The 21679-nt window shown below is 49.7% G+C and overlaps 1 protein-coding gene across 1 annotated transcript in view; it reads right to left on the bottom strand.

The window, feature by feature from the left end:
• Positions 1-63: 63 nt before the first annotated feature.
• The window catches only part of ITPR3 (inositol 1,4,5-trisphosphate receptor type 3), an 81393-nt gene continuing 59777 nt past the window's right edge, over positions 64-21679 (bottom strand). Inside the window, exons 35-58 of the mRNA XM_084611265.1 lie at positions 21180-21364; positions 20496-20644; positions 20179-20287; positions 19717-19807; positions 19011-19180; positions 17716-17890; positions 17221-17402; positions 16535-16735; positions 15054-15164; positions 14424-14519; positions 13564-13665; positions 12526-12612; positions 11693-11803; positions 11060-11252; positions 8910-9035; positions 7851-8023; positions 7416-7580; positions 6692-6884; positions 5862-5957; positions 5009-5133; positions 4386-4551; positions 3258-3418; positions 2528-2689; positions 64-1509 (exon numbers count right to left, since the gene is read on the bottom strand). Coding sequence (XP_084467391.1) covers positions 1441-1509; positions 2528-2689; positions 3258-3418; positions 4386-4551; positions 5009-5133; positions 5862-5957; positions 6692-6884; positions 7416-7580; positions 7851-8023; positions 8910-9035; positions 11060-11252; positions 11693-11803; positions 12526-12612; positions 13564-13665; positions 14424-14519; positions 15054-15164; positions 16535-16735; positions 17221-17402; positions 17716-17890; positions 19011-19180; positions 19717-19807; positions 20179-20287; positions 20496-20644; positions 21180-21364 — 3398 coding nt within the window. The 3' untranslated portion in view covers positions 64-1440. The remainder of the gene's footprint in view (positions 1510-2527; positions 2690-3257; positions 3419-4385; positions 4552-5008; positions 5134-5861; positions 5958-6691; positions 6885-7415; positions 7581-7850; positions 8024-8909; positions 9036-11059; positions 11253-11692; positions 11804-12525; positions 12613-13563; positions 13666-14423; positions 14520-15053; positions 15165-16534; positions 16736-17220; positions 17403-17715; positions 17891-19010; positions 19181-19716; positions 19808-20178; positions 20288-20495; positions 20645-21179; positions 21365-21679) is intronic.

Below are 21679 nucleotides of genomic sequence, written 5' to 3'. Positions count from 1 at the left end.
GACAGTGTGTTTATATGGAAAATGAGACACTGAGATGAGAGAGTCAGGGGCAGAGTAGATGTGCCTGTTAGGATGATTATAATCTTAACAAAGCCACTAAAGTCTTGTTATGGTGGTCCTCTTCGGACTAGGTATTCACAAATTCTTGTGTGCGCTTGTCATTCTCTTGCACATCCTGTGGTTTAAGAATGGATGTTACTTCTCAGTGTCATTGATCCAAGTTCAAAATCTGATCACTCCATCTACTGAGGCCTATTTGCAATCTTCCTTAAAAGCTACTGCATACTTCAGTAGCAGCATCAGTGTCTGTTCCTGGGAGCCAGAGGACTGCTCCGTGTTGGTGCAGTGCCTTGGAGGGGGAAGAACTAATGGCCTCTTGCTGTTTTCCCCTGGCATGAACTGAAACCTGCAGCAGGATCTAGTCTAAAACTTCAGCAGACAAGCTGTGGTGTTTATGGTAGTTCTGCAATAAGAGATCTTTGTATGTCTATTGCACTCATCACCATCTTCTGAACTGAGTCCCCTCTGGGATGGGGACCTGTATTCACACAGCACCCTGCCTAATCAGGATCGAGGCCTCTGGATGCTATTATAAATATTATTAATTCATAACAGAGTGTTGAGAAGAGGTTCTTTGACCTCATTTCAGCTTTTACTATGACTTAACTAATATGTAAATTGCCTTAACTAAGTTAACACAAAATTAAGTAACAACAAAATAAAAAGTTTGTAAAACATTACATCAGAGATGAAAATAAACACAGAATACCTCTTCACAGTGAACTGCTGTAAACCTGCCGTTTCCCACTACTGCGCAAATAAAGTCTGTCCATGGAAGATAAAAGACTATGTCATACTAGCAACAGCTTTGCTGTTACTCATCAGATGCAATGTACTATCAATACATCTCGTTGAGTTTACTGCACCGCAGCGATAGATGGGATTCTTAAAATGGAGGAAAATCAGCGTTGTGAGGTACAGTGAACAAGATGTCTGGCTACTATGGACTTTCCACTGACTACTTGGAATAAGTTAAATATTGCAACTCTAATTGCTAATAACAATATTAATGCTATTGCCTCTGGAAGGGGGTAACCACCAAAATGTAGTGCATGGAGATGAAGAAAGATAATTCATGTTAAAGAACAAAAAGTTATTGCAATGAGGAACCAAAGTCCAAAATAATTTACCTTCCTTTGAGGGCATTGGGATAAATTGCAGGTCCAGGTACAGTGGGGAAATCTGGTAAGTTAGTGGTTCCTGGGCAAAATGTTTGCAGAGATGTAATGGAGAAGGCTGGCGTTGAAACCTTACAGCCGTAACCTAGGCTTTTGTCCAGCTTCTGAAAATGTGATCGATGCGCAGATGCCAGTGAAAACATCCTTGTTAGCCGATAACATGGATTTAGTTGGTTGGCAAAGCTGATGCTTTGTGTGTGCCTCAGTGATTCATGGTGTTCTGGGCATCCACAAAACCGATGCGCTGTCTGCGCTTCCTTTGCTCTGTCATCTAGAGTTAAAATAAGGACACAATGTAGTCAGGAAGACTGTTCTTGTTCCTTTTCCCCCTTTAGCCACACTAAGAGACCCATCCTTTAGGCTGGGGTCAAACATACACCTTCCAAGGGCTTTCAACTTCCAGGGATGCTGCTAAGCAGGTGGCAAAGAAAGCCCTACCCTGGACTGCATCCTGGGTTATGGAACAGCCTCCATATGAGGAGAGATTAAAAAGACTAGGATGTTCATCTCAGAAAAGAGACGACTAAGGGGGAATATGATGTGGAGAAAGTATCTAAGGAAGTGTTATTTAACCTTTCACATAACACAAGAACCAGGGGTCACCCACTGAAATTAACAGGCAGCATGTTTAAAACAAACAAAGGAAGTATTTCTTCACACAATCCACACTCAACCTGTGGAATTTGTTTCCAGGGGATGTTGTGAAGGCCAAAGGTATAACTGGGTTCAGAAATAATTAGCTAAGTTCATGGAGGATAGGTCCATCGAAACCCCATGCTTTGGGTACCCCAAAATCTCTGACTGCTAGAAGCTGGGGCTGGATCGCTCAAACTTGCCCTGTTCTGTTCAGTCCATCTGAAGTATCTGGGACAGGATACTGGGCTAGATGGAGCCAGTAGGGCTGTTCTTATGGAGATAATATGATGAGAGACCAAGGCAAGAGAGTTGTGCTTTAAGGTGTAGTTTTCCTGACAGAGGGGGAGTCTAGCTGTGTCCTCATGCAGCTGGTGAGGAATTCAGCTATTAAGGGAAACTCCTGGGCCAAGTGCCCCTGACTCAGTGAGTTGCTAAAACCTTTTCTTTCCCTTCCCTAGCTGTGCAGATTATGGAAGTCTGCCTGAGGCTGCATCCATTGATTCGGACTCGGGCCATCTTTGGATGCTACCCTAGCCAGAATATGACCCTAGAAACGTGTTTCAGTCACTCTGGATCCTGCTCTACTGCTTGGGATTTGTGCTTTGCCATTAAGCCATCCCCATTCTGAAGCATCCCTGTTTAAACTATAATACCTGCTCTTTCAGCTCATTCAGCTGTGAAGTGAGGTGAGACACCAGCTTCATAGTGGAGTTGAGCTTGTCTTGAAGACTCCGGATCTCGTTCTGTTCCCCTTCCCCTTCATTGCTGACCAACGACATGGCTCGCATCCGAGGGAACCAGTCCAGGTTCTTGTTCTGAATGATGAGAACTTCAGGTTGGCGGGGTGGGGGGGGGGAGCCTGATTTGAGCATACGTGCTAATTCACAAGAACTGGGTAATTGGCCCTATAAACCCTGTCTGTGCTAAGGGCTCCCCAGTACCTTTAAGGGTTTTCATTAATAGCCCATTAATTTTCCCAGTTTCTTTTTGTAGACTTCCAGGCACAAAGCAATCCCGTAAGTTTGACTGTAGGACGTTCAAAGGTTTTCCTATACCTTCCTCCCCCAACCTTTGTCACTGCCTTGAGTTCATGATAACTAGGTTGCTCCCGGTTCTGCTTTTCATTAAGTCCTGGCTTCTCTGAATATCTGGTAGTTGAATATAAAATAGCCAACAGATGATGCCTGGTTAGCTGGGCCCAACTTGGAAATAACCATACAAGGAAGAAGTGAGAGGCTTTTACAAAATTTAAAAAAATAATTCCAAGTGTTCCTTTGAAATCAAGTTTTCTCAACAAGTTATTGTTTAAAAACAAATAAAATTATTTCCTTGGGGGAGACACGTTCTCACTGTGTGTGACACCCTGTCTTAGGCAACACTCACCTTAATCATTTGTGCCACGTAACTCTCGGGCCCTGTGTAGTCAGTCTTATTCTTTACTCGCACCAGCACGATGAAGTACAGGTAGTTCCACATGTTGTGCTCATATTTAATGTGCTCCTCGAAGGACACAGTCTTATTATCGAACTTGTCCCTTTCGAGACCTGGGAGAGGCAGTGGAGAAAAAAGGAACTGAAAAAAACCCCACCAAAAACAAGCGTAAAAGGAAGAACAGATAATTGTGTCCTATCCCAGGTGTGAATTTCAAAGTGCGCTTTTAATAATTAGGCGGTGTTTAACATACAATAAGCATCCCAACTTATATTAGACAAATTACCTAGCTGTGTATTTAGAACACGTCTGTTTAAAGTGCTACTGAATACATTTCCTGTATACCAAATCTAAACTTCTAGCATAAAAACCACACAGTGGATCTCTCTTAAAAGTGATCTGCAAAGAAGGAAGAATTGGGTTGGTGTTGTGCTTGTTTTTTTATTATTTACATTTTGATTCCCCCTCCTCCCAAAATAAGGGGAATGCTTGCTTCCTTTTTTGTTTTGCTTTTTGATGCACAAATGTGGCCTGAGAAGGTTTTTTTTCCCCCTTCATGTTTTTTCTTAGTAATATCAGGCAAGTCAATTATGTTTTCTCCCTCTCCCCTTTTTTTGGGAGGATTTTTGGATTACTCAGATGAGGACTGAGAGCTTTCTCAGCTCAGAAGTTAAGGGTTTGGAGAAGTGACAAACCCTTCACAAAGAACACATTACTCTAGAGTGTTTTAGTTAATGCTTATTTAACCAAAAGCAACAGTTTGAATTACAAAAATCATTTCCTCTCTCAACTAATGAGGTTCATTTCATTTCTTTTATCTAAGCTGCTAGTTCTTCAGTGATCCATGGAGTCTTCTAGGATAAACAAGACCCGAATTTTTAACACAAACGTGAAAAAATAAATCAAGTCTTCTTTACACATAATAAAGAAGCATAAAAAGGACAACTCCCATTTTTCCCCTCTTCACACTCTTAAAATAAACAGCTGCTACTGGAATACACAAGTTAAGGGCTCAGTCCTGTGAGGATCTTGGCTGGGGTGTGCATGCGTTCATGTGATGTTCTTTGCCCTGGCACTCACCACATATGAAACATGTGGTCTTAAGAATTTCTTCCTTCTTTTGCTTCTCACTCCTCAGATCAGCAAAGGTGTCTATGATGACACCAAAGATAAGGTTGAGGACAATGATGATGACAATGAAGAAGAAGAGGAGGTCGTAGATAACCCGAGCAGGGAACAAGGACTCCTGCAAAGGACAGAAGGAAAATAGCCATAAACAAAACATGGTACTTCTCCCTTCCAGCCCTTTGCTCTAATAGTCATTAGATCACGCTGCTTCCTTACAATGGCCGGAGAAATGGCTTAAGGCCAAGGTAGGTGGAGGTTAATTGAGGAGCTAAGATCTAAATTCCACGTCATGAAAGAAATTTGGAGTATTGATGATAGGAATGGTGGCATGGAAAGAGGCATAAGCATAGAGGATGGAAGAGATAATTGCGTAAGGTGTGTAATGAAGGAAAGATGAGAAATTAGTTAGAGGGGTAAGTCAGCGTGTAAATGGAGAGATGAGTGGGGCGGGGGATAGGTCTGGCAGTGTCAGAAGCATGTACAGGGATGAGGGAGGGAGACATACATATAGCCGTGAACGTGACAGGTCTCTGCAGAAGAAAAGGGAATTGGCCCAGAGTGCCGTGTTAACTCACATCCTTGGATGGCTTCCTGAGAATGTCACCCACGCCCCCTCCGTTCCTCAGGCCGTGATTCAGGACAGTGACAATGCACATGAGCAGCGTGTCGCAGGCACGCTCTGAGTTATCCTCATCATCATCTGGAACACAAGCATAAACCAGTCAGGAGAGAGCAGATAAAGAGATCAGCCCACTGGAGGGAGCCAAGCAGTACAGAGAAGCCTTAGGTCACTGGCTCTGGAGTCTCTCTAATGGCTTTTCTTTCCTCCTTTTACTTTTATCTCCTGGAAGCAGGTGGTCACAGTATATACCAGAGCCAGCAGCAGAACGTGCCCAGAGAAAATCTGACTGGCTAACAATGTTCCAGCAACTGTGTTTTGCACACTAGTTAGCTGGAGGGGTCTCTCCTTGGAGAATATTTTGCTGCAACACGAGGAGATGGTTATTCCCTCTTCGTCCAGCGGAAGAGAGCTAGAACTTGGCGAGCATCTTGATGCTATGATATTAACTTGTAACTTGGAAGGGTCGAGCAGAACCAGCCTGTCCGCTCTGATGACTCGAGCTCCCTCTGAAATCCCTACTTTCCCATGCTGCTCCATGCAACCCTTGTTAGGCTGGGGCCACCTTCACTCTGAAGGGACATGGCTTACCTCCTTGTTAGATAGTGGGCTGCTTCTAAGTGACTCTGTTAAAGGGGCTGGATTTTGCCCGGCTGACTGCCAAATGAGAGGGGACCACCTCGCCCTATGTCCTGATTTCCACCCCCTCTGTATTAATTCAGTGGGATTCCTACCTAGGAGCACAGGCTGGGAAGGTGGGAAGTCTCTCTCCTCTATCTTAAATGCTTCTACCAGGGTAAGATATTTACCTCTCAACACATCAGGCACTGCAGAGCAGCTAATTTTGTCACCACTGCACGACTCCATAAAAGCCTCCATGTTCCTTTGCATCCCCAAGGGGCCGTCTGGAACACAAGAGACTGTGTCATCGCCAGAGTACCACTTATTTTTCCTCTTATTGGGGCCCCTCCTTCACTGCCCCCTAGCTGTAGCTTGAAAGGCTATTTGGGAAAGGTTCTTTTGGGTTCCTTCTCCTCATCGTTCACCATTCCCACTGATTCCCCCCCCAAACTTCAGTCGTAGAGCTTCCATCACCGACACACTGTCAGCGCGGAGCCCTGCTGGCAACAAGAATGGGACTGTCTAGCTGCACATTCTGAGCCCAGACTTCCACTGAGTCTGTGAATGGATGTCCTGGGGTCTTTTCAGCCCTGCTCAGTTTTCAAACGCGGGGGCCTTTAGAGGACAGCTACAGTCCTGAAACTTCCATTGCATCTGCCCAGAACCAGTACCACATTCCCTTTTACCCCCAAGCTCCTGGTTCCTCTGCCCAGAGATTGCAGTGCTGGGTCCCTGAAGTCTCTGGGAGCTGCTTTATTCTCTACCACCCAGAAGCTCAGCGGGACCAGGATTTTGACCCTTAACACACTACGTCTCACATCTCCTTTGCGAAAGAGGTATTATTTCCCCCATTTTACAGATGGGAAAACTGAGGGACAGCATGGTAAGTGACTTGTGTGCAACGTCCCGCAGGGAGTCAATGGCAGAATCTGGAAGAGAACCCAGTGCTACCTATCCCCTGCTCTGCCCACCGCACCACAACCCACACTTGCTGCGTGGCAGGGCAAGGTGGAGAGACCTTTGGACTTGTTGTCAGGCAGCCGATCCACCTCCATGATGAAGTCGTCTTTCAGGAAGAGGAAACCCACAATGGAGAAGAGGTAGACGAGGATGAGAGCCAGGAGGGCGGTCAGCAGGATGGAGCGTCCGTTCCGCGTCACGCTTTTGATGACATTGAACAAGGTCTCCTCACGGTAGATCAAGTCAAAGAGCTGAAATGGACAAAGCATGCCCATGTGGAGTTTAATTAGCCAGGGCAGAAATGCAGCAGCGGGCTTTTTGTGATAACATCTGGCCTTTCTATAGCACCTTGTAGCCTAGGATCTCAGAGTACTCGACAAATGCTAACTAAATTTCACAGGGGGCATTCAGTACCATCCCCATTTTACTGGTGAGTAGACTGAGAACAAAGAGGTAAAAACCTAACCCCTCCTGAAATCAATGGGAGTTGTGTTCCTAAATACCTTTGAGGATCTGGGCAGAAGTGACTTGTACACAACAGTCAGTCCAGAAATAGAACCCAGGAGTCCCGACTTGCAATCCCTTGCTCTAACCAGTAGATCACATTGCCTCCTAGCTGACCCAGATCAAAGGTAGATGATAGAAAGAGACGCAGATACAATACATACACGCAAAAAGCAGAAAGGCTGACCCACACAAATAACACTGGACAGGAATCTTTCAGTTCCCCACTGGGCATGGCTGTGCCATGTGCATTTCCCTAACAACTGCGTTTACCGTACCAAGATGCTGTAGAAGAGTTCATGTACAAAGAGCCCCAGAATGCTGGTCACAATGTAGGCCACATGGTAGAGAAACTCCATATCCATGATCATGGCTTTGTAGCCCCGGATAAATGTCCCACGGTTGCCCACAAAGCTCACCACGAACACAATCTTGTTGGTCAGCTAGGGAACAATCACAAGGAAGCAGGGTGGGTGAGAGCTGTATATTAATACAGTTTGCCTTTGTGAACTCAATATACAATGACGGTCGAGCGTGAATGCTCTCCCAGTTACAGCGCTGTAAATCCACTGACTTCAATGAGCGCAGGATTCAGCCCAGATACCTACAGGTACATTTCCAGTGGCCACTGATTTTCATTGCTGGGAGCCCAACTCGACACAGAGTGAGCCTGGGTTTAGGGGCGCTGCACTAACCTTCCCCAGGTAACTTACATTGAGAGTTCCCAGGATGTTCAGCGTGAGCCCAATCCCTAAATAATAGATCGATCGCAGGATCAATGCCACGAGGAGCGGTCTGATGCCGTAGCGCCGGGTAAACAGGGCCATGATGGAGAAGCAGATCAGAAACCAGAAGAGCAAGGAGATCAATGGGGAATCCAACACTCCTGGGAAGAAAAGGGGCACCATAGTTAAAGGGCATGGAAATCAAACACATATGATCAACTGGTCATACTTGATCTGTGTCAATCCATAGCAAACATCTGAGAGGAATTGTCCCTCAAAACTAAAGAGCCAGTCATCGAAAGAAAAAGAAAAGATACAACAAGTAACACAAAATAAGATGGTCCTTAATATTCATTACATGTATTATTTTATTATTAACACATTAAATGCTTCTCTAGCACCTTTCATCTGAGATCTCAGAGCTCTTTAAAAACACCAATAAATGAAGCTTCATAATAGGTATCTCATTATTATCCCCATTTTATAAACTGGGAGACAAGCACAGAGAGAAGTGAGTTTCTCAAGGACGCAGAACAAGTTAGTGGCAGAGTCAAGAGTAGAATCCAGGAGTCCTGGCACTCAGTCTCCTGCTCTCAGTCTTAGACCACACTCCCTTCCTCTCAGGGTATGTCCACACTGCGGCAGCGAGTCTCAGGGCTTGGGTCTACAGACGCGTGCTACGGGGCTACACACAGCAGTGTAGACGTCACGGCTCAGACAGGATGCAGGCTCTGTGGCCCACCCCCTACCCGGGCTTTGGAGCCTGAATGTTGTTTTTTATGCCATAGCATGAGCCCAAGTCTCTGAGACTCAGGCTCGGAGACCCAGGCTCCGAGACTCACAGCCGCAGGCTTTAAAAAGCAGCGAGCTTTAGAGGGTGAAGAGGAAATTGGTTTTAGGAAATAGAGGAAGATACTGAGTAGCTTTGGCAGGGAATGGGGCTGGTGAGACTGTATCTGCCAAGGGGTCAGTGTGCGTCAGTTCTCTCTTTGGACGAGGACACACTTTCCCTTGGTTTCTAAGAACAGAAGGAGATGGAGCGCTTACCCATAGAGGTGGCTTCGACGTAGGGGTAGAAGAAAGCAATGATGATGTTGATGAAGACAGCCAGGTTGAAGGAAATGCTTCCCCAGAGAGTCATTCTGCGGGAGAACCAGTACATCAGTGGCATGCCTAGGAAGAGGAAGGTAGGAGGTGACACACTGCGCAGTAAATCTCAGCTGATCATGTGCAACTTGGATATGGATTGTAACTTCTCCCAGAGACTTAACATGCTCAGTTCAACACATGCTCTGTGGGACTGACCTCCCATTTCCTCCACCCAGTAGCAAAAGTCCCCAGCATTGGGCTGAAATGGGACGGTGAATTCAGAATGTTACTGCTCACATTTCGTGGCTCTTCAGACCTTTGACCCACTCTGGTATTTGAAAATCAGCTCCAGTGTTACACCCTTCTTGTCTCTCTCTCATTACTTCCTACATCCTGGCCATTTGTGTGTTTCAAAAAACGGTGCCTCTGTTCTCTTGGCATTACTTCTCCGTCCCATAGGAGTCCCCAACAGCCTGCACTGCCAGCCATTTCCTATCCCAACTCGAAACTTGCTTCCTGTCTCATCGCTAACAGAATTCTGTTTTGGTTTTGCAAGTGTTTTCACTGCTACTATAATACATCTTCGCTGCTTATTGGCATTTATATGTTATCTCCTCATGATTCATGAATAAAAGCAACCTGATAAGTGCGAGGCCAACCTTTAAAATGGATAAGCACCCAAGTGTTTGGATGCTGATCTGAACTGTATCCAAACTCTCAAGTTTACAAAAGTGAGCTGGAAACCTCACAAGAGACCAGTTGCCTTCTATTTAAATGCTCTCTGGAAAGGAGATTTCCAGCGGGAGGCTTCCCGAAGGCAACTTCTCTAATGGTTCCACACTGAACTGTTTCAACCCTCAAGGATTCAAGTGTTGAACGAAGGCATAGTTCAGTTCTGATTTGGTTCAAGCTGATTCATCCACCCCTGGTTTGGATATGTGTGCAGGGTGTGTCTGTCTTTCATACCTCGGCATCCATTTATCCATGCCTCTATGTAGGCATGTCTGATGTGCCATGAGCTGCAGCCTCCGTTACCAAGGAAAGCCTTGTGTGATGAAATAGGTCTTACAGCACGCCATGTGACAACGCTTGGCCATATCCTGACCCCCAGAGGTAGGGACTTTCACAGCTGCGTGCTCCACCTTTGTACCCTCAGCTCCATCAGCCACAGCGTCCCCACTCATCACAGTTGTCTCAGTGGGTCACAGGGAGTGAGAGGGTTTCTCAGAGAGCTAGGTCTAAGTCCATTCAAGGATTTCAGGATTAGGACCAAGACATGGATCTGGAAGCCGAGAGGGAGCCAAATATCGAGTGCCCTGACAACCGTTAAACAGTTAACAGCAGCTTTGGCCAGCGCGTTTGAGTTCATCTGATCCCAAATGCCCATTCAGCCACTTAATAAGAAGGCAAGATGTTTGCCGCTCTGTATCCCCTTCTTCCTTGTGAATCTGCGCAGGGAATTGCCAGCTCTACACTCCCTGTCTCCTTTAAGCCCATATTTTTAAAACTGGTGCCTGCCTTCGGGTGTCCAGCCTGAGACACCCAGAGCCCGATTTTCAGAGGTGCTGAGCACCCCTGCGCCAACTGCCTTGAATTGCCTCTATGGGTATTTAACACCTCTGCACATCAGGGCTGGGTATCTGAGGCTTGGTACCCTAAAACAGAGGTACCCAAGCTTAGCGGCTACTTCTGAAAACAAGGTGTCATTACATCCCTTGGCAGGGGACTTACTTCCCTCTCTCTTCTCCACTCTATCGTTTTCTCTGCTTTATGTTGTTTGCTGAATATATTACAATACCCTATTTGGTTTGGGCCACATAGGAACTCCACTAATGAATCTCCCCCTGGTTTTGCATCTAGAAGCACGTAGCCTAGAGGGGGGCCTGCATTTTTTATTTGCTTCCAGTTGCCACATTCAAAGTCAACAAGGGATCGGGAAGCTACAAATGTGGAAAGTCTGAGGGACATATTGTCAGTGGAAGAGTTCAGGGCACTGCACGCAGCCAGGGGCATGGGATGCTGGGGGAGCTTTTTTGCAAGCCACCGTCTGGTGCTCATGGCTGTTTTAGAGCATTGCCGTTCTCAGGGGAGCTCCAGTTTGCCCTTACTGCGCAGTTTCTTCTGCCATTCCATCTCGTTGTGGAGGAAGGACGACTGGTCGAAGAAGTCGCTGACTTTGCTGCCCTGCTCGTCTTGTTCCGTGGTGGTGAACAGCCGGTACTTGGTCTCCCTGGTGACGAATTCGCAGATGCTGGGCACGGGGAAGATGATCTGCTCCATGCTCCGGTCCAGGCGCACAATCTGAATAGAGCAGGCAAAGAAACCGGGGTGCTCTTAGTCCCCCATCTGCACCACACTTATTTGCTCTGCCACGTAACCAGGAACCAGCCCCACACCAGCTCAGGGAAGGATCTATAAACTGCAACTCATTCTAAGCCACGCCCACAGCTTGATCCAGCACACACATCCCTGACCAGCACAAGGCTCCTGCGGTGGGAATCCTTGCTAGCACCGAGGACACGTGCTGCGGGAGACACAACAAACAAGAAGGGCAGTAGGAAAAAGATATCTGGGCACCGCTAAGTTGATCTACCTTTAAGTACTAGCCTGTATCTCCGGGGCACGACAACGATGAGGCTTGTCTATGAACTGCAGACACAGGGAGGTTTAGCCCCATGACCTAAATTAGCCAGCCATTAGTCCATGAAACGGAAATCTACCAGGACAACAACAAGTCCTACCTCAATCTGGGAGGTGTGCTTCTCGTAATACGCCAGCGGGTCTTCTTCCTCCTCCTGGATGGGAGCCGTTGATTTCAGCATCTGAGTCAGCTGCTTATTGTTTAAGCTGAGCTGGAGTAGAGGGGAGAATAAGGCAGGTGTCTTCAGCTGGCAAAGGCAGGAGGGATTCTGTTCTAACTGGGCATTAACAATGGTTCCTCACCATTTACTGAAAGCAAATCAAGGAAAGCTTTATAAAGGGCCCCAGCGGCTCTCCCCAGCCTCCCAGGGATGGCAATTCAACTCACTACCATAATTACCTCCCAAATGGGCTAATCCCCAAATTGCAAATCAATGCCCATAACGCCCGAGGGAAATCGCATTACAGCGGAGTAGCATTTGGGAGAGGAGACCAGGCCACACAAAGCAGGAAAATGACAGCGAAAGGATCAACCCTCCTACCTCTAGGAGGAGGGGCAAGGTGGGAACTGACACCACCAGGGAAGCTTAACCCCCATCAGCACTAATAGGAGCAGACCTTCTCCATGGCAACACGGGAACATATACCCTGAAGAACAGAACCAGCCACCCGTGAGCTCTACAGAGCTCTCCTTTCATATTACCCCAACGAGCTGGGTGATAATTGCAGAACATGTAGTTGTGGCTCAAACCCCACGCAAACCCCCCGGGAGGCATGAATTTTGTATCTCCACAGGAATCTCTAAAAAGATCAAGGCTTAAATGATGGAAAGCAGAGCAGCTAAGAAACCTCTGCTTAACCAGGCCTGGGGAAGTTTCTTAGCAACCCACTGCCACTGCGGAGATCCTGCATTCACTCCATGGATTTCTCATACCATAGAGGAGATGCCCTCCACCTCCTCCTCCTGGATTCGCTTCACTGGTTTCAGGAGATGCTGCAGCTGCTTGTTGTGCCGAGACAGCTGCAAAGAGAGAGAGGGACAGTGAGGAAGGAATAGGAGCATGAGACAGACGTGACAGGGCAGAATGTACTGTGAACATGTGACGATCCTTTGCTAGATGTGTAAAAGCCATGGAAGGATGAGGCATACACGTGCCAAGTCCTGATCCAACTAGAGCCAATGAAAGTTTTGCTGTTGACTTCTCTTGGATCAGGATTTAGCCCTTAGATATATGAAGAAAGAACAGCATCTGCAGTGACACTAGCTAGCATAAAACAAGGGATGTCAATCCCCATTCGTCAGGGAATAAGCTGGCCACCATACTGGGTCAGGAAGGATTTCAGCCCTTTGGTAATGTACGATTGCCCAGTTGGTGTGGAGGAGGTTCTGCCTTCTGCTAACACACCGAGGCTCGGTCACTGCTAGAGAGGAACCATTGCTCTGTCAGAGGACAGCACTGCTCATATGCCTAGGGCAACAGGACTTGTTGGGACATAAGCAGAATAGTGGATCATGGGGCCCAAATTTACCATTGGCACAAGTGGGTGAAACTTGATTGAAGTCCATGGTGCGGGGCAAGCTTATATGAGCAGTGACGTTAACCTGTGATGGGCCAGCACAGACTGATCTAGCTCTGAATGAAAGGAACCCTCCAAGGTGTCAGGGACCAAGCAAAGGTGTGGGTCAGGACTCAAAGAGCCCACTTTCTTTTCCGAGGCCACAAGCAAGTCTTCTACTTATGGATCCAGACTGGAACTTCACGGGTATCCCAGCAGAGCTGGGTCTTCTTAGGTTTGACTTGAGAAAGTATTTAAATAAATAGGGGGGGAACCTGGAAAGACTATCCCATGCTAACCAATGAACAAAGGCCACCATACCACGGGATGGAGGAGCTGGGGGAAGCCAGTCTTAGAAAGGAGAGGCTTCTGCAGACGGGCACCTATGGTAGAAAAACAGCCGAAGAGATGGTACCTGTAAGGCCAAGATATAGATGTTGTGCCCGACTTCCCGGGGGGAAATCTCAGAGTTCTCGCACTCTTCCTCCTGGAGATAGGCTTTTTTAATTACATCAACCTGTAAAGGCAACCATGGGAGCAAGTCAGTTGTGCACTTCGCCAGCCAGAAACGTGGCTAAAGTTTTGCACTGCCCTGGGGACGTTTGAAGCGATAATATTTTGTTTCTCTTCCCTGTCCCATTTGTTTTTCCCCGTAACCAAGGAAGGCTCCATGGACTACCACCAAAGAGGTGTGTGCGTGTAACTAGCGTCAGTTGTGGGAGTGGAGGTGTGATGCAGACAACTATCCACTGAGGAAGGAGGGATTAGTGATAGAGACTTGGGAGACCTGGGTTCAGTTCCCTGCTCTGCCACAGACTCCCTGTGTGACCTTGGGCAAGTCACTTAATCGTGCCGTGCCTCAGTTTCCCAACCTGTACAATGGAGATAACAACAGTGCCCTACCTCACCGGCGGGGGGCTGGGAGGATAAATACACTAAAGATTGTGAGGTGCTCAGGCAGTATGGTAATAGAGGCCAGATAAACTACCTTTGTTAGACAGTACTGCAGTGAGACCAGCTGTACCTCGATTCCACACACAACCACATGGCACAACCTCTCAGCCCTGACCCGAGGAAGTCAAGAGCAAGGGTGAGAAGGATGGGGAGGGAGAGCCACCTTGGCTCAAAGGCTCCCTGGAATTTTAGGTCTGTCCCAATGATTCAGACCTCTGTCCCTTCCCTTCCCCCATTTCTCTAACATGCAAAGTCCTGCATGTCTCCCAAAGGCAGTTATGCCCAGGCCAAGAGCATCCCTCCCTGCTTGCCCACCCTTACCAGTTCCTGAGGCCGAAGGCTGATGAGGATCCGCTCAGCATTCTCGCTGTCATGTCTGCTCTCCATCAGGGCCAGCAGGAGTTTGGAGGCATTGTCCTGGTGAAGAGACACCCACTTAGGTAAGCCAGGGTGTCACAGGCACCCTCTACCTCTGCCTGAGGCCCGTAAACATGCCACGCCATGCAGAAACATGGCCACCCATCCATAGCTCCCCTGCGCTAGAGACCAAGCCACACACCCACCCACTCTAGAGAGGCACGTTAGGGAGCCCACCAAGCCACGCTCTGCCACAGAGCCCACCTGCTCACACATGCTGGAGAGGGACTTCCTCACCCACGCTCAGTACCCCACGCTTTTCAGGGACCACACAAACACCGCTGCCACCACACCACCCATCCCGGATGTCCAGTGCTACACACGTTAAAGGTCCATAGACACACTACAGAGTCTGACAGACACGCTAGACTCGGATTCCAAGGCCAAAAGGAACCACTGTGGTCATCTAGTCTGACCCCCTGTGAGACACTGGCCGGAGACCTTCCACTACATAAACCCTCCTCAGCACCTGCTGCCCCCGCACGCGCACGAGACATCCCATCCTCACACCCCCTTCCAAGCTGCCCCACTGACCTTCAGCTGGAGGACAAGGTCCATTCTGTACTTGCAGAGGGGGCTGATCTCATTCAGGATCAGGGCCGTGATGATGTCAATGCCATTAGATTCGTGCGTCACAATGCAGCTCTGGGGAGTGACACACACGGGGTTTGTCCCACCGATTCTTTTCTGCTCTCTTGACCTCAGCTTTCCCCTCTGATGTCTCAGGCTCCCCACACACTCACAGGGGCTCAGGCTTAGGGGATGAAACGCCAGAGGCCCTAGGCCCCATCTACATGACCAGATCAGCTGCGTTTGACCAACGTGCTCCTAGCACAGTGGCCTAACTAGGTTATAAACACAGCAAAACTGAGGTATACATGGCTAAAAACTATCCAGACATAAAGCCTACAGCAGGTTTCAACCATGTTATTTGACCTTGTCCATACTGGCCAGCCATCGTTACAGCCTTGTTTGGCACAAGCCATGTTCACTCCCTCTTGCCTTGATGATGGCGATGGGATCTTTTTCTTAGATGCAGATAGCCAGGGTGAAAAATCGGGACAGGGTGGGGGGCGTAACAGGCATCTGTATCAGAGAAAGCCCCGAATATCGGGATTGTCCCTATGAAATCGGGACATCTGGTCCCCTAATGCAGACAGAAGGAATGATCAAGGACAGGAAGTTATTACATGCCCGGGGCAGGTCCAAGGGTGAAAGCCTCTAACACATGTTCCTTAAGAGCAAATGAAACACTAACCACCGTGAGAGCGACATCGACCCATTTCCAAGCATCGTTTGTGGGTACAGAGTTCCCACCTGTGCGGGAACGAGTCACATGACTACCCGGCTACGAATCCCCATCGGCCAATCACATCGCTCCTTCGTCTAAGCCCAAAGTTACAGGTGGGAGAGACGCAGGATTGTCCCCTGCAGCCCATTCTTCACTGCTCTGCCCTGCCTAGTCTGAAACGACTCAAGCAACCGGGCTCCAATGCCTTCCCCCTGGGGTGGCTACTGCCAGGAGGTTTCTCTTGAGAGTCAGCCTAAATGGTGCTTTCCTAATTCCATTGCATTGCTTCTAGTTGTGACTCTGAACAATTCCTTCCCTCCTGGGATATCATGGACAGCAACCAAGTTAGCCCAGCAGCACGCGTTAGTGATTGTAACCTCCGCCCACACGTCCATCCCCCCAGCGTTCATTGCTCTTCTCTGAACAGTCCCAATTCTGTACCTGCTGACACCCCAAAATCAGGGAGGCTGAATCAGCCTCAGCAGAACCATGGCCCTATTTGTCCCCAGCCTTCTGGAAAGGATGGAGCAGGGCTCCCTCAGCAGCGTCCCGAGAGCTGCCTGGGGAACACCAGGCCATTGGTACAAAATCCCAGGCATCCTGGGAACAAGCGAGCTCTAGAGCAATATGCAAAGGTCTCTAGCAGAGGATCTAGCCAGCCCCTCACTCCTTGCCCTCATAGCCAACCATGCTGTCTCTCCGTGGTGCTGGGTGTTTGGATTACCTGGTTCTCATGGCATGGTCCCTGGCAATACTCCGTCAAGGTCTCCAGGGTTTGGGTGATAAGGGCCACGTTGCATTCGTTGATGTAGAGGCCCAGCAGGCCCAGCCCCCCCGTGGTGCTGCCACACATGATGTCCAGGAACTGCAGAGTCTCACACACCAGGTTGTAGTTGGTCTTATTGTTCTGGCACCGGAGGAAGTTCTGCAGAACAAACCACCAGGCTAAAACCTCCAAGAGGGCCTGCAACTCAGCAGCCCCAGTCTCTGCAGCCCCCCTTCGCGCCCTTCCTGGTCCTCTCTTCCCCAGGGAAGCCAACGGGGTGCAGGTCAGGGCAGAATTTGGTACTGTGCCCCCTACACTAATGTTTGGCAGTGGGAGTGATCAGAGCTTTAAAGAGGGCCCTGAACATGTCTAGCCCATGCCATTTAACTATATATACAGACCGTGACCAGGACTTATGACAATAATAACACACAAAGCTTATCTAGCGCTTTTCTTCTGTAGATCGCAAAGCATTTACAAAGCAGGTGAGAATCATGGGGAAACTGAAGCACTGGAAGGGGAAGAGGCTTGTCCAAAGTCACCCAGCAGGCCAGTTGCAAAGCCAGGAATAGCACCCAGGTCTCCTGAGTCCCACTGCTCTACCCAGTGAGACAAACGTCCCCCCATCATCCCTGCTTACAAACCTGGAGGTCCCGGTTGTGGTTTTCACAGAGCAACTGCAGGAACCGAAGAATAGGCTCCATGATCAAGATCGACATTCCCATCTCATTGTTCTGGCTTCGCTCCTCAGTGTCGTGGCCCTTTCGAAACCCAATGGCCATGGGGTGCCGAGATGGGGCGTGGGACAGCATGAAGGTTCCTCGTCCTAAAGGGAAATCCAATCTCTATTACTGTCATACCCAGGAACTCTGGTTGCCTACCCAGAGAGAATGTACTCAAGGGGGACAAACACATCCCCTGATGGCTACTTGGATGGTGCCAGCTTGTATGCATCTTTAAGCTGGCTATCTAGAGAACCTGCCTCTGGCTAGATCAGGACCCTACTGCTAGGCAGTGTAACCCTGCCCTAGGGTTAGCGTTCCTATGGGTAGGATACTTGGAGCCAGGATTAGGATCACACAGGTAGATATGGTCCCTGCCCCACAGAGCTGACAACTGTACCCTCCCTTCCCATTTACCCTTAGTGACAGGGTCAGGGGTGTCTTTGTCCTCCTGGGGCTTGTTCCCAATGTCAGTCATGTTCACCGACACTATGGACTTGGTCTCCTGCTGCGCCTTCTTCATGCGTTCATGCAACACTTTAAAGAACTTCTCACACTTCTTGTCGCTCGTCATCAGGTTATAAAACGATTTCTGGGCAGAGAGGGAAGGGTGGAGGAAGCAAGACAAGAAGTAAAAATGTCCACATTACGATCCGAAGTTTCCCCAGCTGCCTCTGGGATTTGTCTCTCCCACTAAGTCTGATACGGTGCCTGGAGTTTTAAAAGAGCTGGATAGTTTCACGACCTTGTATCTACAGTTATACAGCTATGGTTAGGGTGACCACTTCTCATGCTTCAGGGCACAAGCTGGTCAAGCACAGGGGTCAGGAAGAAAGTCCTGCCCCTGCCTGTAGCTTTGCATGCTATAAAAGAGTTTTCATTATCTTCTACAACATCAAAGTACTGGGCATTGAAGGAAGCAGGATACCGGACTGAACAGACCAGTGATCTGGTTGCGTAAACCCAGAACTACACTACTTTCTTTTCTCATCACTCAGATGTGAATCAGGGTCGCTGACCAAGTCAAATCTCAAGGGCAGGGCCATGCACATGCAACCCCCCTAATCAAGTCCCAGGAAATAACAGTCCTTTTGGTGTACAGGGAATGGATAATTCACCTCCCCTTTCTTCCCTCTCTCATCCCACCCTCTACTACACGCTGAGCTTTAACTATCAAGGAAATCCAAAGGTAGAACCTGAAAAACACAAGCTGTAGCCAGTCAGCATCTTGGACCCTAGACTCATCGTGGGTGGTCTAGTTTGCATCCACGTTTCCTGAACAAAGGGTTCGAAAGAGCAAAGGAATATAACCCACCACTAGACTCAGAGCTGCAGCACCCTGTTATTTTAGAACTACCCGGCAGAGGGCGCTGACTACACTAGAGTCATAGGAAACTTGCACCTTTAGGTTCTCAGGATCTTTAGGCTGGAAACGTTAATCGCCAGCGATTTCTGGTGGGCCGAGGAACACAGCGTGAGCAGTCGGTCTGGTGGGATTTTATTACATCTGCCTTGGCCGGAACCACTAAGCGCAGGGATGGGCGAATATCCTAAAGACACTTTTTTCAAACTCTCAAATGCAGTATTCGCTCCAGTGAGAGTTTCAGACAAAGGTTTGCATTCACACAAACTGAACCCTCTCTCCTAAGTCATCCACGTCTGCTCTCCCCAGGGCTGGTGCACACGCTGGAAATGCTGCACTACCCCCAGACCTGTATCTCCGTGTTGCCGCCATCCAGCAGCCGGATGGCTAAGAGGATGCTCTCCTGGAAAATCTTCTCGTTTTTGGTGTTCATGATAAGGTCCGACACCAGCTTGGTGGCCCCTTCTCTGTCCAGCCGGCACTGGATGGCAGCAATAACTGACCAGTCCTGGTCTTGGCCTACGCATGGAAGAACATGGGAGGTAAGAACTGGAGCGAGGGGCAACACTGGGGAGGCGCAGTAGTGAATTCTACAGCCAAGCTAAGGAACAGAGGGTGGACTTTGGGTCGAGGCACTGAGCTGCCAGATTTCCTGTGTGACCCTGGAAAAGGCCCTCAGTCACTCCATGCCTCAGTTTCCCCATCTGCTCACAGGGGAGAGTTATAAGTCATTAACATTTGCAAAGCCCTTTCGTACTATGGCCACGGGGTCCTACGACTCCCTAGAACGGATCAATGGAATGATGAGACTGAAAACTCCAGTTCCACAGAACCCGCGTCTATTTCCCTGTGTATGGAATTGCAGGCAAAACCCTACTTCTGGTAAGGGCTGACCTCAGGGAAGCGAGGCTGATTCACACTAGCTGAAGATGTGGTCCCCTATGCTAAGGGCTTGAAATGCAGAAGCCCGAAGCCCAAGGCGTGTGGGTGAGCCTCAGAAGAGACAGGGAAGGAAGCCAGCGTGGAGGGGAGACAAAGGACACCAAGTTGCTCACCACCCCCAGTCGTGTCGACGATCTCCCCTTTGGAGCTCGACTTCTTGTTCTGCAGGTAGTTACTCACAAGCATTTTCCTCAGCGTGTTGCCCTGACGTGAGAAATAAACACCATGGGTCTGCGCTCAAGTGGCGGATGCCGGACAGCTCACAGACCAATCCCCTGCCTTTGGGGCAGTGAGATAAAGCTCCCCGGGTAGGGACAAATCTCCCAACCCCCCACCAGCTGCATAAGGTTCTGCATGTGCCACGTAAAAGGCCAGGGCGTGGGTGAAAGCCGAGTGTCTGCAAAACCCAGAGATGTGACTTCACCGACTGTAATATGGAGTCACTCCCGATTGACCCCGAGGCAAGGGAGAGGGGAAGCAAGCCTGAGAATTGTACGGAAAGGTCAGAGGGAGAAAAGAGGCACCAGGCTGGGGGGTTACTGTGGGTCTCCTGACCGTGTGCCTCAGGTACTCACCCTGTCCCCATATTTGTTCCTCTTCATGAGCATCTGCTGCAGCGTCCTCAGGACCCGGATGCACAACTTCTCCTCGCTCTCCATCAGGTCCTTAGTGTGCTGGACCAGCCTGGCCAAACACAGCAAGAACCCATCAGTTCCTTCTGCACCCTGAGCCCTCCCATCCTCTTCGGAAAGGACTCCACCTCCTTCCTCCTGTGGGTTCACACACATCCCACCGCCACCCGCAGGGGAGAGCAGAGGAGGGACCGACCCCTTCCAGCTGGACGCTGGGATCAGAGGCGGCTGTGAGGCTAACCCCTCCCCCACCCCCTTACTTGGAGAGGAAGCCCCCGCTCTCGCAGCGCTGGTAGGCATCGGTCCCCTCCATGAAGAGCAGCTCTGGGCGGTGCAGAACGTCCACCAGGACAGACACTTCGGCTTCCACCAGGGGTTTGAACCGTTCCTCCAGGGAGTTGATGATGTCCTGCAAACGACGACGCCATCAGGGTTGGGCCCAGGCCTCGCGTGCACCCGCAAGGCCAGACTGGGCCCACGAGGCACCGGCCTGTGCTGGGAATGGGACAGAGCTGCACTGGCTCGGGGGAACTCCTGGATGGATCAGGCCCTAAGTCTGCTGGAGCAGGTCAACTGACTGCCTCCCCGCTTCAGAGGCTGCTGCATGCAGGCTCCTCTGCAAGGAGGCGCACAGGGGGGAAAGCCACAGGGTCTGCATCCTCTCTGGCCCTCTGGAAGCGAGGGGCAGCCAGGAGAGGACAGGGACTGCACCATGCCTGGGTGCAGGCGTGGCCGGTCGTGGCGTGAAGGGAGCTGGTGGCAGGCTCAGCCGACAGGACCAGAATCAAATGGGCTGGGCCGGCTGAAGCAGAGGGAGGTCCCTGCAGCTCAGGGGTGTGGGCAGGAGGCACTGCTGCTGTTCTAATCCATCGGGAGTCCTCAATACCCCCGATTTCACCTGGAGCCAGGACCACCCCCCGGAAAGGGCTCCCCCCAGCCCGCACCTGCAGCTTCTCAATGATGTTTTTGTAGTCCCACTGGTTGGGCGTGGCCAAGCCACGGGGGAAGGTCCGTGTGGCTGTCTTGTAGCTGGAAGCGCTCCTCTGCAAGGCGCTGGTGGAGCTGCTGTTCAGCAGGGAGCTGACGTGGGCATTGAGGTCCATGGGCAGGGCGATGGAGCGGCTCTTGGCTGAAAGCAGAGCAGGCTCAGACGGAGCACGGAGGGCGGTACGCCACCCCACAGCGCCAGCTCTGCGGCGGATCCAGACCCGCGCTGGCTTGGGCGGCTCCGCAGGCCAAGTGCCTGGCACGCCCGGTGCTATGAGGTTGGTCATTTCCCTAACCAGGAGCAAAGCAACCTGGGCTGTTGCTTCCCTGTGCACCCCAAACAGATCAGTTCAGTGCTCAGCCCACACCCTGCCTCCATCTGACCCCCAGCACTGGTGTGTCCCAAACACGAATACATTTATCCCCCACCCCCCGAGAAGGAAGAGAAATAGCATTG

The sequence above is a fragment of the Lepidochelys olivacea genome (assembly GCF_965140295.1).
Source record: "Lepidochelys olivacea isolate rLepOli2 genome assembly, chromosome: 21".
NCBI classification, from domain to species: domain Eukaryota; kingdom Metazoa; phylum Chordata; order Testudines; family Cheloniidae; genus Lepidochelys; species Lepidochelys olivacea.
The sequence above is the reverse complement of the archived record's forward strand: the minus strand, read 5'-3'. Positions and strand labels throughout refer to the sequence as shown.